The sequence below is a fragment of the Pleurodeles waltl genome, chromosome 8 (assembly GCF_031143425.1).
Source record: "Pleurodeles waltl isolate 20211129_DDA chromosome 8, aPleWal1.hap1.20221129, whole genome shotgun sequence".
NCBI classification, from domain to species: Eukaryota; Metazoa; Chordata; class Amphibia; order Caudata; family Salamandridae; genus Pleurodeles; species Pleurodeles waltl.
Window position 1 is genome coordinate 28,118,060 of NC_090447.1, and position 16,992 is coordinate 28,135,051.

The following is a 16,992-nucleotide window of genomic DNA, read 5'->3' on the forward strand; positions in this document are numbered from 1 at the left end:
TTTTCAGCGCTGCAGGCAGGCAAGGGGGGGGTTCCTCGGGGAAACCTCCACTTGGGCAAGGGAGAGGGACTCCTGGGGGTCACTTCTCCAGTGAAAGTCCGGTCCTTCAGGTCCTGGGGGCTGCGGGTGCAGGGTCTCTCCCAGGCGTCGGGACTTTAGATTCAAAGAGTCGCGGTCAGGGGAAGCCTCGGGATTTCCTCTGCAGGCGGCGCTGTGGGGGCTCAGGGGGGACAGGTTTTGGTACTCACAGTATCAGAGTAGTCCTGGGGTCCCTCCTGAGGTGTTGGATCGCCACCAGCCGAGTCGGGGTCGCCGGGTGCAGTGTTGCAAGTCTCACGCTTCTTGCGGGGAGCTTGCAGGGTTCTTTAAAGCTGCTGGAAACAAAGTTGCAGCTTTTCTTGGAGCAGGTCCGCTGTCCTCGGGAGTTTCTTGTCTTTTCGAAGCAGGGGCAGTCCTCAGAGGATGTCGAGGTCGCTGGTCCCTTCGGAAGGCGTCGCTGGAGCAGGATCTTTGGAAGGCAGGAGACAGGCCGGTGAGTTTCTGGAGCCAAGGCAGTTGTCGTCTTCTGGTCTTCCGCTGCAGGGGTTTTCAGCTGGGCAGTCCTTCTTCTTGTTGCAGGAATCTAATTTTCTAGGGTTCAGGGTAGCCCTTAAATACTAATTTTAAGGGCGTGTTTAGGTCTGGGGGGTTAGTAGCCAATGGCTACTAGCCCTGAGGGTGGGTACACCCTCTTTGTGCCTCCTCCCAAGGGGAGGGGGTCACAATCCTAACCCTATTGGGGGAATCCTCCATCTGCAAGATGGAGGATTTCTAAAAGTTAGAGTCACTTCAGCTCAGGACACCTTAGGGGCTGTCCTGACTGGTCAGTGACTCCTCCTTGTTATTCTCATTATTTTCTCCGGCCTTGCCGCCAAAAGTGGGGCCTGGCCGGAGGGGGCGGGCAACTCCACTAGCTGGAGTGTCCTGCTGGGTTGGCACAAAGGAGGTGAGCCTTTGAGGCTCACCGCCAGGTGTGACAATTCCTGCCTGGGAGAGGTGTTAGCATCTCCACCCAGTGCAGGCTTTGTTACTGGCCTCAGAGTGACAAAGGCACTCTCCCCATGGGGCCAGCAACATGTCTCGGTTTGTGGCAGGCTGCTAGAACTAGTCAGCCTACACAGATAGTCGGTTAAGTTTCAGGGGGCACCTCTAAGGTGCCCTCTGTGGTGTATTTTACAATAAAATGTACACTGGCATCAGTGTGCATTTATTGTGCTGAGAAGTTTGATACCAAACTTCCCAGTTTTCAGTGTAGCCATTATGGTGCTGTGGAGTTCGTGTTTGACAGACTCCCAGACCATATACTCTTATGGCTACCCTGCACTTACAATGTCTAAGGTTTTGTTTAGACACTGTAGGGGTACCATGCTCATGCACTGGTACCCTCACCTATGGTATAGTGCACCCTGCCTTAGGGCTGTAAGGCCTGCTAGAGGGGTGTCTTGCCTATACTGCATAGGCAGTGAGAGGCTGGCATGGCACCCTGAGGGGAGTGCCATGTCGACTTACTCGTTTTGTCCTCACTAGCACACACAAGCTGGTAAGCAGTGTGTCTGTGCTGAGTGAGAGGTCTCCAGGGTGGCATAAGACATGCTGCAGCCCTTAGAGACCTTCCTTGGCATCAGGGCCCTTGGTACTAGAAGTACCAGTTACAAGGGACTTATCTGGATGCCAGGGTCTGCCAATTGTGGATACAAAAGTACAGGTTAGGGAAAGAACACCGGTGCTGGGGCCTGGTTAGCAGGCCTCAGCACACTTTCAATTGTTAACATAGCATCAGCAAAGGCAAAAAGTCAGGGGGCAACCATGCCAAGGAGGCATTTCCTTACAATAACAATTTTAAGGGGAATTTTAAGCCATCAAGGGATGAGCTGTGGTTACGACATTAACTAGGTTGTCCTGTCTATGTTCAGACGAACATACAGCAACATGCAAAGCCGACAGGTTTGAAAACAGATTTCTGTCATTGGCGTACAAATAGAATTTTACATTGATGGTATTTTTTATCAGTGAGGCCAGGTGAAGTGTATAAACATTGAACATTAACAGAGAAACAGTAATTCCTAGGGAACACCAGGAACTTTGTAGGACGTGAAATGAAATATTGGGAGGAAAGTAGTCCTGGAGTTGCCGTCAGGAAGGAGCAGATTCATTTCTAATCTGAATATCAAGCCCAGTGTCCTGCATTGTAGCCACCAATAAGGCACGACCAACAGTGCTGAAGGCTACTGAGAGGTCCAAGAGGGCAAGGGTGCTGATATTGCATTTGTCCATGTGCCTTCACATATGATCAGCAACAAAGGTAACCACTAGAGCACTGCTGTGGCCTGGTGTGAAGCTGCTTTGGAGAGCATGTAGGATATTGTTGGCCTCAACAAAAGCTTGACTTTTGGTGAGAGCTAGTGTTTCCGGAACCGTTCCCAACTGTGGGAGTATAGCAATAGGTGATAGATACTTGGATAATCTAATGCTATGGAAGGTTCCCTCAGCAAGAGTAGTGGAAGCAGAACAGCACTGTAATTTACGGAAAGATTAAACAGAGTGCCAGTATGAATGATTAAGAAGGGACATAACTAATGCATTGCACTCACTGGACAAAAAACAGAGGGGGATACGGAGAGCATAGAGGTGGAAATAACTTGCAGTGCCTTGAAAGCTGTCATTTCTGCAAAGTGAGTCAGCTTGTTTTGATGCTGCCTACTTCTGACTGAGCACAGGATAGTTGTAACAGTGACCCTGAGTGACTCAATCTGCCGTCTGATCTCCTTGGTTTTGATTGAGAAAAAACATAGCCAGTTCATCATAAAGATCACGTGTGGGTTCTCTTTGGTTTAGTTGCTTAATTGGAGTGAAAAGATTTACAAAGACTTGAAAAATGTCCTTGGTTTGTTGGGACCATGGCGAAATAGTGTTACGACACAAGATAGCACAAGCAAAGAACTGACCATGTATGAAATAAGCGCCTACAAAGAAGAAGGCTTTCATGGTACCAAAGAGGTGAAGTGGGATAAGTTAAGGACTTTGATTTTGAAAAGCCAACCTTCAACAGTTTAGGATTCCTGAGGCAGGCCCCACGGACAGTTCAGTAATGTTTGAAGCATGCAGTGGCTCAGAAACGTACGTCCTCGGGGTCAAAACTCCCTTTAAATTGAGAAGTTCTTCTGAGTCAAACGCAAAACAGGGAAATAAGGAAAAACACAAACAATCTGTCTCTTAAGACTGACTGTTGGTGTACAATACAGCGCAGGAGAAGCACATATCTTGGACTGAAGAAAGTCATTGATGTCAGCAGAACTTGAATAATCCTCAAAGATGTGCTGCATTGAAAAACAACACAGTTGGGACTTTGCAGCATTTTGATGAAGTATTAAGTGCCTACAAGAAAAATACCCACAAAAACAGCCCCCCCTAGAATCTCAGAGAGAAACTGGACCTTTATTAGTAGGAGGTTACTGCCCAGGGAACCGACTTGAGCAACTTTTGAGAATGTGCGCTTTCCGATAGTGTGTTAGTTCCTCCCTTGGCACTAGGTTTGTAGCGCAAATAGATCATAAGTCATTGGAGTGGTTGACTATGAAGGGCGAGAATCTCAAGTTGTTGAGATGGTCTTTCTCGTTGCAAGGCTTAAATTTGTACTAGAGCACAGAGCTGTATTGAGCCACAGGAATGCTGATGGACTGTCCATTTGGTGTTACTGATCTGATATCTCGGCCTCTTCAGGGTAGAGGGTGGTTTGAGGTAGCCTGATCTGGGAGAGGTATGTGTTGGGATGAAGAAGTCCCTTGCTTAGCAATGGACGAGTACTCCTGCCTTGAGTGCCCCAGCTGTGGTGATATCTGAATCATGGCAACAGTTTTTGTCCATGTGCAAACACGGATTGTGTGTGCACCATGAAATTGCACCTGTATTGTCGTCTTCTAAGACTGTGAAAGGTGCCCACAGTGCTACCTTTGAGTGGTAGAAGGCTAGTGCCTTCACCTGGAGTTACGTAGCACAAGCCTGCTGTTGGCAGCATATCATTTTTAAAGTTGTATTCTTCAGTAGAGTGAATAGGGCTTTTACCTTTGTCACAAAAGTAGTGCCTCCTGGCCCACTGTCATAAAGATCTGCTTTTGTGTGCTCCACTCACTCATGGCCTGCATTGGGTTGTTTGTAGATCTGAACAGTACCTGCGTGTGCATGCCGAGAAGTACACATGCCTGAGGAGTGGCGCAGTATTGGCTTACAGGAAGAAATGTATGGCTTTACCATTTAACATTAAACATGATTTCGCCAACAACGTATTAGGTATTGCAAAAATATAAACCTGGAGCTGTCACTGCCACCTGTAACTGATAGGAATTGAAGTCTATTGAAGTATGTTGTTCTTCGGGGTCTGTCCTCAACAACATTAGCAAGCACCTTGGTACATATCATCCCTCAGCAGCTTCTAAAGTTTTACAAGCCTTTCATTAAGGCCACAAGGAAAACCCATGCTACAACCCAGAAATATAATTTCTTAATAAAGCGAAGCACTTCTGCTGCCACAAAGCAGGTTTCCTTACAAAGTCAGGCTGACCACCTCCTGGGAATGCAAATAGGCTGCCTTGAAGATTGTAGAGCACATATCTGCTGTAGGAGGAAAACTCATACGTAACCCTAAATTGATGCTCGTCACTGTGAAGTTCAGATATATGCCACAAATCTCCTTTCAGTTGCTTTTTCATGCCATTCAAGATTGCAAGATTGCCCATGTCATCTGCAGCGGTCCTGAAAGAAGTACAAACATCGTATATGAGCTTTCTATCTAATGCAGGAAGGAAAAAAGGCCTTTGATTTTTTTCCCCCTCCAAATGTTTTGTTGCTCCCCATCTACTCCTCTAACCATCCCTAACCCCCCAGATCCCCAAAAAAGACAACTAGGGACATCAGTCGATATTGGGTACTTATTAGCTGATTACCGTTTCTGTTATGAAATCTTTCCATTTGATGGTGCTAGCTTAGCGTTTGGGAACCATGCAGGTCTGAAGTTGTTGACATCTGTAGATCTCAAAGATGCAAACATCTATGCTACAATCAAGAAAGCACATTACTACTAATTGACATTGCCATCAGAGGGCAGCATTTGTCAATGCCAGTGTTTTGCTTGAATGATATTCCCAAGGCATTATCAAAGGTCACTTGTTTTAATAGCAAATTCATCAAAGACTACCTACCAGTCCAGACATCACAACATTTACAAGGGCAAAATCTAAAGCATTGTTTGGATTAACTAGCTGCCTTAATAGTTGTTGAGGGGAACCTTGCCCAGTGTTTGGACAGTGCACCAGCCCACGCATACTCAAACTTGCCATGTGCAACACAAATGGTCTATGAGATCAATGAATACTTTGCCTCAGAAATGCTGATCACCATTTTGATGAAGCCATCCTGGGTTCTTGCTGATAGATTGTCTTTTGACTTAGACATTTCAGCCCTGGCTAAACATCTCACCTTTTAATTAGGCTAGTCCTACTGCCTTCTTATCCAAAATGAAATTCAGTTCTTCTTCTTTGTTGTTCTCATTAAACCATTTCTGTTCAGGTTTCTATTATTTGTTTGCCCTTGTGTACTATGGAACCCAAGATTATGAAGTGGCTTCCTTTACTGACTGCATCAGCCCACATAAGAATGACCAGAGGTTCATCGAAGTATGGCTGGTCGGTGCTCTGTATGAAGGAGCTCAGATTCAAGAGTTCGGGAACCACAAGGAATGAGATTTGTATACCCGTCACCTGGAGTTTAAAGGCCATTGCCAAGGGGCTCTACTTAGAAACATACAAGTTCTTGCAGACACTGATGCAGTATTTTACCTAAACAAGAAGGGAAGAACTGCCTCATTGTCTTTGCCGTCTGACAACTCACCTTTGGGACAGACCCCCCCCCCAGTACAATGTTCTTGGTGAAGCCTGTATTCAAATGAAGCTCCATTATGCTGTACTCAAGTGATAGGTCAGTCACAGTGCTCTGCTAAACATTTTCAGGAGCTGGGACTTCCCTTGCATCGATACTGTTGTTAGAGAGAACATCTCTTATGTCAGGCGTTATGTCTTCAATTTGTTTCCCAAGTGACTGGGGAGAAGTTTTCCTCTGGAGATGCTCTTCTGTACTGGTTTGGATGTTCAGAGCTGCCCAATTATTCAAAAGCTCAGCAACTGGAAAATATTGGGACCTCTGTTTATGGCTTTTCTAGTTTGAGTCATGTGAATTCCTTCTATTGTCCTATATTTATTCAAGCTCCAGGTACCCGAGTCCTGCTGAAGACACAGTTCTTCATTAGTGATTAGTGCCCTTGGCCCAGGACAGTTGTTAAAGCCCAGGAGGAATTATCCTCTTTCTGCGGTATTCACCTCAGATTTCCTAGGGCCGCCAATGCATTTGCATTTAAATGTGTTAACCCTTTGGGCACTTGACTCTTGAACGGCCAAAGGAGTCAAGGTTTACTCAACGAGGTGATGGGATCAGAACCTCTGATACAGCCAGTGGTATATAGTTAAGGAAATGGGCTTTGAAACTCCCGAGGACAGCGGACCTGCTCCAAAAAGACTGCAACTTTATCCAAAGGAGCAGCCTTAAAGAACCCTGCAATCTCCCCGCTAGAAGCGTGAGACTTGCAACACTGCACCCGGCGACCCCGACTCGACTGGTGGAGAACCAACACCTCAGGGAGGACCCCCGGACTACTCTACGACTGTGAGTACCAAAACCTGTCCCCCCTAAGCCCCCACAGCGCCGCCTGCAGAGGGAATCCCGAGGCTTCCCCTGACCGCGACTCTCTGAAACCTAAGTCCCGACGCCTAGAAAAGACCCTGCACCCGCAGCCCCCAGGACCTGAAGGACCGGACTTTCACTGCAGAAGTGACCCCCAGGAGTCCCTCTCCCTTGCCCAAGTGGAGGTTTCCCCGAGGAAGCCCCCCCTTGCCTGCCTGCAGCGCTGAAGAGATCCCTTGATCTCTCATTGACTTCCATTGCGAACCCGACGCTTGTTCTAACACTGCACCCGGCCGCCCCCGCGCCGCTGAGGGTGAAATTTCTGTGTGGGCTTGTGTCCCCCCCGGTGCCCTACAAAACCCCCCTGGTCTGCCCTCCGAAGATGCGGGTACTTACCTGCTGGCAGACTGGAACCGGGGCACCCCCTTCTCTCCATTGAAGCCTATGCGTTTTGGGCACCACTTTGAACTCTGCACCTGACCGGCCCTGAGCTGCTGGTGTGGTAACTTTGGGGTTGCTCTGAACCCCCAACGGTGGGCTACCTTGGACCAAGAACTGAACCCTGTAAGTGTCTTACTTACCTGGTAAAACTAACAAAAACTTACCTCCCCCAGGAACTGTGAAAATTGCACTGTGTCCACTTTTAAAATAGCTATTTGTGAATAACTTGAAAAGTATACATGCAATTGAAATGATTCAAAGTTCCTAATGTACTTACCTGCAATACCTTTCAAACAAGATATTACATGTTACATTTGAACCTGTGGTTCTTAAAATAAACTAAGAAAATATATTTTTCTATACAAAACCTATTGGCTGGATTTGTCTCTGAGTGTGTGTACCTCATTTATTGTCTATGTGTATGTACAACAAATGCTTAACACTACTCCTTGGATAAGCCTACTGCTCGACCACACTACCACAAAATAGAGCATTAGTATTATCTCTTTTTACCACTATTTTACCTCTAAGGGGAACCCTTGGACTCTGTGCATGTTATTCCTTACTTTGAAATAGCACATACAGAGCCAACTTCCTACATTGGTGGATCAGCGGTGGGGTACAAGACTTTGCATTTGCTGGACTACTCAGCCAATACCTGATCACACGACAAATTCCAAAATTGTCATTAGAAATTGATTTTTGCAATTTGAAAAGTTTTCTAAATTCTTAAAAGTCCTGCTAGGGCCTGGTGTTAGTCCCTGTTAGCATTTCTTTTAGAGTTTAAAAGTTTGTTAAAAGTTTGAATTAGATTCTAGAATCAGTTTTAGTTTCTTAAAAAGTATTCCAACTTTTAGAAGCATAATGTCTAGCACAGATGTGAATGTGGTGGAACTCGACACCACACCTTACCTCCATCTACAGATGAGAGAGCTAAGGTCACTCTGTAAACTAAAGAAAATAGCAATGGGCTCCAAACCTACCAAAGTACAGCTCCAGGAGCTTTTGGCAGAGTTTGAAAAAGCCAACCCCTCTGGGGATGGCAACACAGAGGATGAAGATAGTGACTTGGAGGGAAATTCCCCCCCTCCAGTCCTACTTAGGGAGAACAGGGCTTCTCAAGCCCTGACTCCACAAATAATAGTCAGAGATGCAGGTTCCCTCACAGGAGGGACCAACAACTCTGAAATCACTGAGGATAACTCCAGTGAAGAGGACATCCAGTTAGCCAGGATGGCCAAAAGATTGGCTTTGGAAAGACAGATCCTAGCCATAGAAAGGGAAAGGCAAGAGATGGGCCTGGGACCCATCAATGGTGGCAGCAACATAAATAGGGTCAGAGATTCTCCTGACATGTTGAAAATCCCTAAAGGGATTGTAACTAAATATGAAGATGGTGATGACATCACCAAACGTTTCACAGCTTTTGAGAGGGCTTGGGTAACCAGAAAGGTGAACAGATCTCACTGGGGTGCTCTCCTTTGGGAAATGTTCACAGGAAAGTGTAGGGATAGACTCCTCACACTCTCTGGAAAAGATGCAGAATCTTATGACCTCATGAAGGGTACCCTGATTGAGGGCTTTGGATTCTCCACTGAGGAGTATAGGATTAGATTCGGGGGGGCTCAAAAATCCTCGAGCCAGACCTGGGTTGACTTTGTAGACTACTCAGTAAAAACACTAGATGGTTGGATTCAAGGCAGTGGTGTAAGTAATTATGATGGGCTGTACAATTTATTTGTGAAAGAACACCTGTTAAGTAATTGTTTCAATGACAAACTGCATCAGCATCTGGTGGACCTAGGACCAATTTCTCCCCAAGAATTGGGAAAGAAGGCGGACCATTGGGTCAAGACTAGGGTGTCCAAAACTTCCACAGGGGGTGACCAAAAGAAAGGGGTCACAAAACCTCCCCAGGGGCAAGGTGGTGAGACAGCCAAAAATAAAAATAGTAAAGAGTTGTAAGGAAATGCCTCCTTGGCATGGTTGCCCCCTGACTTTTTGCCTTTGCTGATGCTATGTTTACAATTGAAAGTGTGCTGAGGCCTGCTAACCAGGCCCCAGCACCAGTGTTCTTTCCCTAACCTGTACTTTTGTATCCATAATTGGCAGACCCTGGCATCCAGATAAGTCCCTTGTAACTGGTACTTCTAGTACCAAGGGCCCTGATGCCAAGGAAGGTCTCTAAGGGCTGCAGCATGTCTTATGCCACCCTGGAGACCTCTCACTCAGCACAGACACACTGCTTGCCAGCTTGTGTGTGCTAGTGAGGACAAAACGAGTAAGTCGACATGGCACTCCCCTCAGGGTGCCATGCCAGCCTCTCACTGCCTATGCAGTATAGGTAAGACACCCCTCTAGCAGGCCTTACAGCCCTAAGGCAGGGTGCACTATACCATAGGTGAGGGTACCAGTGCATGAGCATGGTACCCCTACAGTGTCTAAACAAAACCTTAGACATTGTAAGTGCAGGGTAGCCATAAGAGTATATGGTCTGGGAGTCTGTTTTGCACGAACTCCACAGCACCATAATGGCTACACTGAAAACTAAGAAGTTTGGTATCAAACTTCTCAGCACAATAAATGCACACTGATGCCAGTGTACATTTTATTGCAAAATACACCCCAGAGGGCACCTTAGAGGTGCCCCCTGAAACTTAACCGACTGTCTGTGTAGGCTGACTGGTTCCAGCAGCCTGCCACACTAGAGACATGTTGCTGGCCCCATGGGGAGAGTGCCTTTGTCACTCTGAGGCCAGTAACAAAGCCTGCACTGGGTGGAGATGCTAACACCTCCCCCAGGCAGGAGCTGTAACACCTGGCGGTGAGCCTCAAAGGCTCACTCACCCCTTTGTCACAGCCCAGCAGGGCACTCCAGCTTAGTGGAGTTGCCCGCCCCCTCCGGCCACGGCCCCCACTTTTGGCGGCAAGGCTGGAGGGAACAAAGAAAGCAACAAGGAGGAGTCACTGGCCAGTCAGGACAGCCCCTAAGGTGTCCTGAGCTGAGGTGACTCTGACTTTTAGAAATCCTCCATCTTGCAGATGGAGGATTCCCCCAATAGGGTTAGGATTGTGACCCCCTCCCCTTGGGAGGAGGCACAAAGAGGGTGTACCCACCCTCAGGGCTAGTAGCCATTGGCTACTAACCCCCCAGACCTAAACACGCCCTTAAATTTAGTATTTAAGGGCTACCCTGAACCCTAGAAAATTAGATTCCTGCAACTACAAGAAGAAGGACTGCCCAGCTGAAAACCCCTGCAGCGGAAGACCAGAAGACGACAACTGCCTTGGCTCCAGAAACTCACCGGCCTGTCTCCTGCCTTCCAAAGATCCTGCTCCAGCGACGCCTTCCAAAGGGACCAGCGACCTCGACATCCTCTGAGGACTGCCCTGCTTCGACGACGACAAGAAACTCCCGAGGACAGCGGACCTGCTCCAAAAAGACTGCAACTTTATCCAAAGGAGCAGCCTTAAAGAACCCTGCAATCTCCCCGCAAGAAGCGTGAGACTTGCAACACTGCACCCGGCGACCCCGACTCGACTGGTGGAGAACCAACACCTCAGGGAGGACCCCCGGACTACTCTACGACTGTGAGTACCAAAACCTGTCCCCCCTGAGCCCCCACAGCGCCGCCTGCAGAGGGAATCCCGAGGCTTCCCCTGACCGCGACTCTCTGAAACCTAAGTCCCGACGCCTGGAAAAGACCCTGCACCCGCAGCCCCCAGGACCTGAAGGACCGGACTTTCACTGCAGAAGTGACCCCCAGGAGTCCCTCTCCCTTGCCCAAGTGGAGGTTTCCCCGAGGAAGCCCCCCCTTGCCTGCCTGCAGCGCTGAAGAGATCCCTTGATCTCTCATTGACTTCCATTGCGAACCCGATGCTTGTTCTAACACTGCACCCGGCCGCCCCCGCGCCGCTGAGGGTGAAATTTCTGTGTGGGCTTGTGTCCCCCCCCGGTGCCCTACAAAACCCCCCTGGTCTGCCCTCCGAAGACGCGGGTACTTACCTGCTGGCAGACTGGAACCGGGGCACCCCCTTCTCTCCATTGAAGCCTATGCGTTTTGGGCACCACTTTGAACTCTGCACCTGACCGGCCCTGAGCTGCTGGTGTGGTAACTTTGGGGTTGCTCTGAACCCCCAACGGTGGGCTACCTTGGACCAAGAACTGAACCCTGTAAGTGTCTTAGTTACCTGGTAAAACTAACAAAAACTTACCTCCCCCAGGAACTGTGAAAATTGCACTGTGTCCACTTTTAAAATAGCTATTTGTGAATAACTTGAAAAGTATACCTGCAATTGAAATGATTCAAAGTTCCTAATGTACTTACCTGCAATACCTTTCAAACAAGATATTACATGTTAAATTTTAACCTGTGGTTCTTAAAATAAACTAAGAAAATATATTTTTCTATACAAAACCTATTGGCTGGATTTGTCTCTGAGTGTGTACCTCATTTATTGTCTATGTGTATGTACAACAAATGCTTAACACTACTCCTTGGATAAGCCTACTGCTCGACCACACTACCACAAAATAGAGCATTAGTATTATCTCTTTTTACCACTATTTTACCTCTAAGGGGAACCCTTGGACTCTGTGCATGCTATTCCTTACTTTGAAATAGCACATACAGAGCCAACTTCCTACACATAGGCTTTGGACTACGTGTTTCCTAGGGTTCCAAATTGCCCTCCCTCTCCAGAGTAAGCTTTCAATGGTCATAGGATGGATGTAGTTGTACTTGAATAGTGCAAACTGTGTGATGAACAGTATGCCTGCTTTTTAGGACCGTTCACAATGTGGCCGGCAATAGGTAAGTTCTTATTGTGTAGGGTGGTAGTGTTCTAAAGAGATCTCTTTAATTTATTTATGAATTGCACGAGTATAGGGGTCATTCTGATGTTATTGGGGGTTATGATCTTATTTGCTTTTTGGTCTTTTTTTCCTTGCAATCTTTGGACTCAATGCTAATAATGTCCTGATTCTGTGTGGCACAGACAGCCTGAAATTGTTAATTTTGCAGCCTAGTATTCAGGGCATACGTCCTGATAAACGTAGAGGTGAAGCAGGTGCCGTGCCATCAACACAGGGATGATTTGGTTGCATTTTTTCAGGCCATGGCTGACACATTGCATTGTGTAAGATGTTGAGCAGTGCCAGTGTGGTTTTGTAGACGCCGCTGGGTAGTGTTGTCTGTCCAGGTGGCAGAGTAATAAGGCCTGTACTATTCTGATCTTGTTTCTAGATAAAGAGGTTCATGTTTTCAGGCAGGAGAGCTGGTATGGTGGTATGTTTTTTTTAAAATCCTCTTGAGTAACATGTTTTATTTTTTAAATTGTTTAATATGGCTAATCTGAACAACATTACTAATACAGTTCGGTTCTTTGTCTGCAGGGTCTGTTTTCGCCCTGTGAGTTGCTTGAGCTGGTGCTCTTTTTTCTTGTTTTTTTAGTGTAGTGATTCTGGAAGCTCTACAGTCTGTTGGGAAAATCCAAGTGTGGGGTGGGAGTGTGAAGCTGTCATGTGGAATCTTTGGTTGTTAGATACTGTTAGTAAGTGGAGGGATTATGTTCTTGTTGCAAACAACTTTGTGTAAGTGGTTGACCTCCAGTTACTGTTTACCTCAACACGTTTCTATTTGCTGAATGTTGTGAGCCAAGATAAGTTTGAGGAAGAGTTGTGTATTGTCTTCATAATATAACATAACACAGTTTTCTCCTTCATTACACCCATCCATCTGTCCCATCACAACGTGTGCTGTACTGCAGATTGCTTGGCAAACAAAATGTGTAGGGCACGTGTGAAGCAAAGTGTAGTGCCTTCGGATTGGGAAGGCAAAGCTAGGTTCTTGCTGGCTCACTCACAAATACATTTAAAAGAAAAAAATGTTTTATGTTCTTATAGAAAATATTTTTCCTGTATTGTTGGGCACACAGGCAGTTGTGAAAGATGGAGCACAAGCATGAGTATATCAGAATCCCCCTTAATTCCTCTTCTTTTTCTTCCTTACAGGGTTGTTAGTGGCTCACGTGATGCCACCCTGCGGCTCTGGGACATTGAGACTGGGCAGTGTCTACATGTACTGATGGGGCATGTGGCTGCTGTTCGCTGTGTGCAGTATGATGGCAAGAAGGTGGTTAGCGGCGCTTATGATTACACTGTGAAGGTCTGGGACCCAGAGACAGAGACTTGCATTCACACACTGCAAGGACACACCAACAGAGTCTACTCCTTGCAGGTAACTTAGTAAAATGTATTTGATGCAATATAAGGGAACTGGCCAACAGTTCTGTGTTTATCTCAGTGCAGTGTTTGGCAAAATAGGTTTCTTACCTCTTAAAAATAGCTTTTGGGGTTGGAGGTGGCCGTATCTGTCTTAACCTGGTGTTTTTGCAACTTTGTGCTACAGAAGGGGAGTCCAACATAGGCTAGGAGGACCAGACCAATGGTAGAGTTTTAGCTTATACACACAAGATAAGTTTAAGTTCATTTAGTCTGAATGGAAATTGTGGACATGGCATTGGTTATCTGTATGTCCTGGTCCTACTTTGGACACATTTTCTCTAAAGTATCTTGTAAGGAAATGCCTCCTTGGCATGGTTGCCCCCTGACTTTTTGCCTTTGCTGATGCTATGTTTACAATTGAAAGTGTGCTGAGGCCTGCTAACCAGGCCCCAGCACCAGTGTTCTTTCCCTAACCTGTACTTTTGTATCCACAATTGGCAGACCCTGGCATCCAGATAAGTCCCTTGTAACTGGTACTTCTAGTACCAAGGGCCCTGATGCCAAGGAAGGTCTCTAAGGGCTGCAGCATGTCTTATGCCACCCTGGAGACCTCTCACTCAGCACAGACACCCTGCTTGCCAGCTTGTGTGTGCTAGTGAGGACAAAACGAGTAAGTCGACATGGCACTCCCCTCAGGGTGCCATGCCAGCCTCTCACTGCCTATGCAGTATAGGTAAGACACCCCTCTAGCAGGCCTTACAGCCCTAAGGCAGGGTGCACTATACCATAGGTGAGGGTACCAGTGCATGAGCATGGTACCCCTACAGTGTCTAAACAAAACCTTAGACATTGTAAGTGCAGGGTAGCCATAAGAGTATATGGTCTGGGAGTTTGTCAAACACGAACTCCACAGCACCATAATGGCTACACTGAAAACTGGGAAGTTTGGTATCAAACTTCTCAGCACAATAAATGCACACTGATGCCAGTGTACATTTTATTGTCAAATACACCCCAGAGGGCACCTTAGAGGTGCCCCCTGAAACTTAACCGACTATCTGTGTAGGCTGACTAGTTTTAGCAGCCTGCCACAAACCGAGACATGTTGCTGGCCCCATGGGGAGAGTGCCTTTGTCACTCTGAGGCCAGTAACAAAGCCTGCACTGGGTGGAGATGCTAACACCTCCCCCAGGCAGGAATTGTCACACCTGGCGGTGAGCCTCAAAGGCTCACCTCCTTTGTGCCAACCCAGCAGGACACTCCAGCTAGTGGAGTTGCCCGCCCCCTCCGGCCAGGCCCCACTTTTGGCGGCAAGGCCGGAGAAAATAATGAGAAAAACAAGGAGGAGTCACTGGCCAGTCAGGACAGCCCCTAAGGTGTCCTGAGCTGAAGTGACTCTAACTTTTAGAAATCCTCCATCTTGCAGATGGAGGATTCCCCCAATAGGGTTAGGATCGTGACCCCCTCCCCTTGGGAGGAGGCACAAAGAGGGTGTACCCACCCTCAGGGCTAGTAGCCATTGGCTACTAACCCCCCAGACCTAAACACGCCCTTAAATTTAGTATTTAAGGGCTACCCTGAACCCTAGAAAATTAGATTCCTGCAACTACAAGAAGAAGGACTGCCCAGCTGAAAACCCCTGCAGCGGAAGACCAGAAGACGACAACTGCCTTGGCTCCAGAAACTCACCGGCCTGTCTCCTGCCTTCCAAAGATCCTGCTCCAGCGACGCCTTCCAAAGGGACCAGCGACCTCGACATCCTCTGAGGACTGCCCCTGCTTCGAAAAGACAAGAAACTCCCGAGGACAGCGGACCTGCTCCAAGAAAAGCTGCAACTTTGTTTCCAGCAGCTTTAAAGAACCCTGCAAGCTCCCCGCAAGAAGCGTGAGACTTGCAACACCGCACCCGGCGACCCCGACTCGGCTGGTGGAGATCCGACACCTCAGGAGGGACCCCAGGACTACTCTGATACTGTGAGTACCAAAACCTGTCCCCCCTGAGCCCCCACAGCGCCGCCTGCAGAGGGAATCCCGAGGCTTCCCCTGACCGCGACTCTTTGAACCTAAAGTCCCGACGCCTGGGAGAGACCCTGCACCCGCAGCCCCCAGGACCTGAAGGACCGGACTTTCACTGGAGAAGTGACCCCCAGGAGTCCCTCTCCCTTGTCCAAGTGGAGGTTTCCCCGAGGAATCCCCCCCTTGCCTGCCTACAGCGCTGAAGAGATCCCGAGATCTCTCATAGACTAACATTGCGAACCCGACGCCTGTTTCTACACTGCACCCGGCCGCCCCCGCGCTGCTGAGGGTGAAATTTCTGTGTGGACTTGTGTCCCCCCCGGTGCCCTACAAAACCCCCCTGGTCTGCCCTCCGAAGACGCGGGTACTTACCTGCAAGCAGACCGGAACCGGGGCACCCCCTTCTCTCCATTCTAGCCTATGCGTTTTGGGCACCCCTTTGAACTCTGCACCTGACCGGCCCTGAGCTGCTGGTGTGGTGACTTTGGGGTTGCTCTGAACCCCCAACGGTGGGCTACCTTGGACCAAGAACTAAGCCCTGTAAGTGTCTTACTTACCTGGTTAACCTAACAAATACTTACCTCCCCTAGGAACTGTGAAAATTGCACTAAGTGTCCACTTTTAAAACAGCTATTTGTGAATAACTTGAAAAGTATACATGCAATTTTGATGATTTGAAGTTCCTAAAGTACTTACCTGCAATACCTTTCGAATGAGATATTACATGTAGAATTTGAACCTGTGGTTCTTAAAATAAACTAAGAAAAGATATTTTTCTATACAAAAACCTATTGGCTGGATTTGTCTCTGAGTGTGTGTACCTCATTTATTGTCTATGTGTATGTACAACAAATGCTTAACACTACTCCTTGGATAAGCCTACTGCTCGACCACACTACCACAAAATAGAGCATTAGTATTATCTCTGTTTGCCACTATCTTACCTCTAAGGGGAACCCTTGGACTCTGTGCATGCTATTCCTTACTTTGAAATAGCACATACAGAGCCAACGTCCTACATTGGTGGCAGCGGTGGGATACAAGACTTTGCATTTGCTGGACTACTCAGCCAATACCTGATCACACGACAAATTCCAAAATTGTCATTAGAAATTCATGTTTGCAATTTGAAATTTTTCTAAATTCTTAAAAGTCCTGCTAGGGCCTTGTGTGTTAAGTCCCTGTTTAGCATTGTCTTTTAGAGTTAAAAGTTTGTTAAAAGTTTGAAATTAGATTCTAGAAATAGTTTTAGATTCTTTAAAAAGTATTCCAACTCTTAGCAGAATAATGTCTGATACAGAGATGCAGGTGGTGGAACTCGACACCACACCTTACCTCCATCTTAAGATGAGGGAGCTAAGGTCTCTCTGTAATATAAAGAAAATAACCATTGGCTCCAGACCTACCAAAATTCAGCTCCAGGAGCTGTTGGCAGAGTTTGAAAAAGCCAACCCCTCTGATGATGACATCACAGAGGAAGAAATTAGTGACTTGGAGGCCAATGTCCCTCCTCCAGTCCTAAATAGGGAGAACAGGACCCCT

The 16,992-nt window shown here is 47.4% G+C and overlaps 1 protein-coding gene across 2 annotated transcripts in view; it reads left to right on the top strand.

The window, feature by feature from the left end:
- Window positions 1-16,992, top strand: part of LOC138249678 (F-box/WD repeat-containing protein 7-like) — a 326,410-nt gene that overhangs the window by 279,023 nt on the left and 30,395 nt on the right. For both annotated transcript variants that reach the window (XM_069203645.1, XM_069203646.1), the window contains exon 11: window positions 13,223-13,448. In XM_069203645.1, coding sequence (XP_069059746.1) covers window positions 13,223-13,448 — 226 coding nt within the window. The remainder of the gene's footprint in view (window positions 1-13,222; window positions 13,449-16,992) is intronic.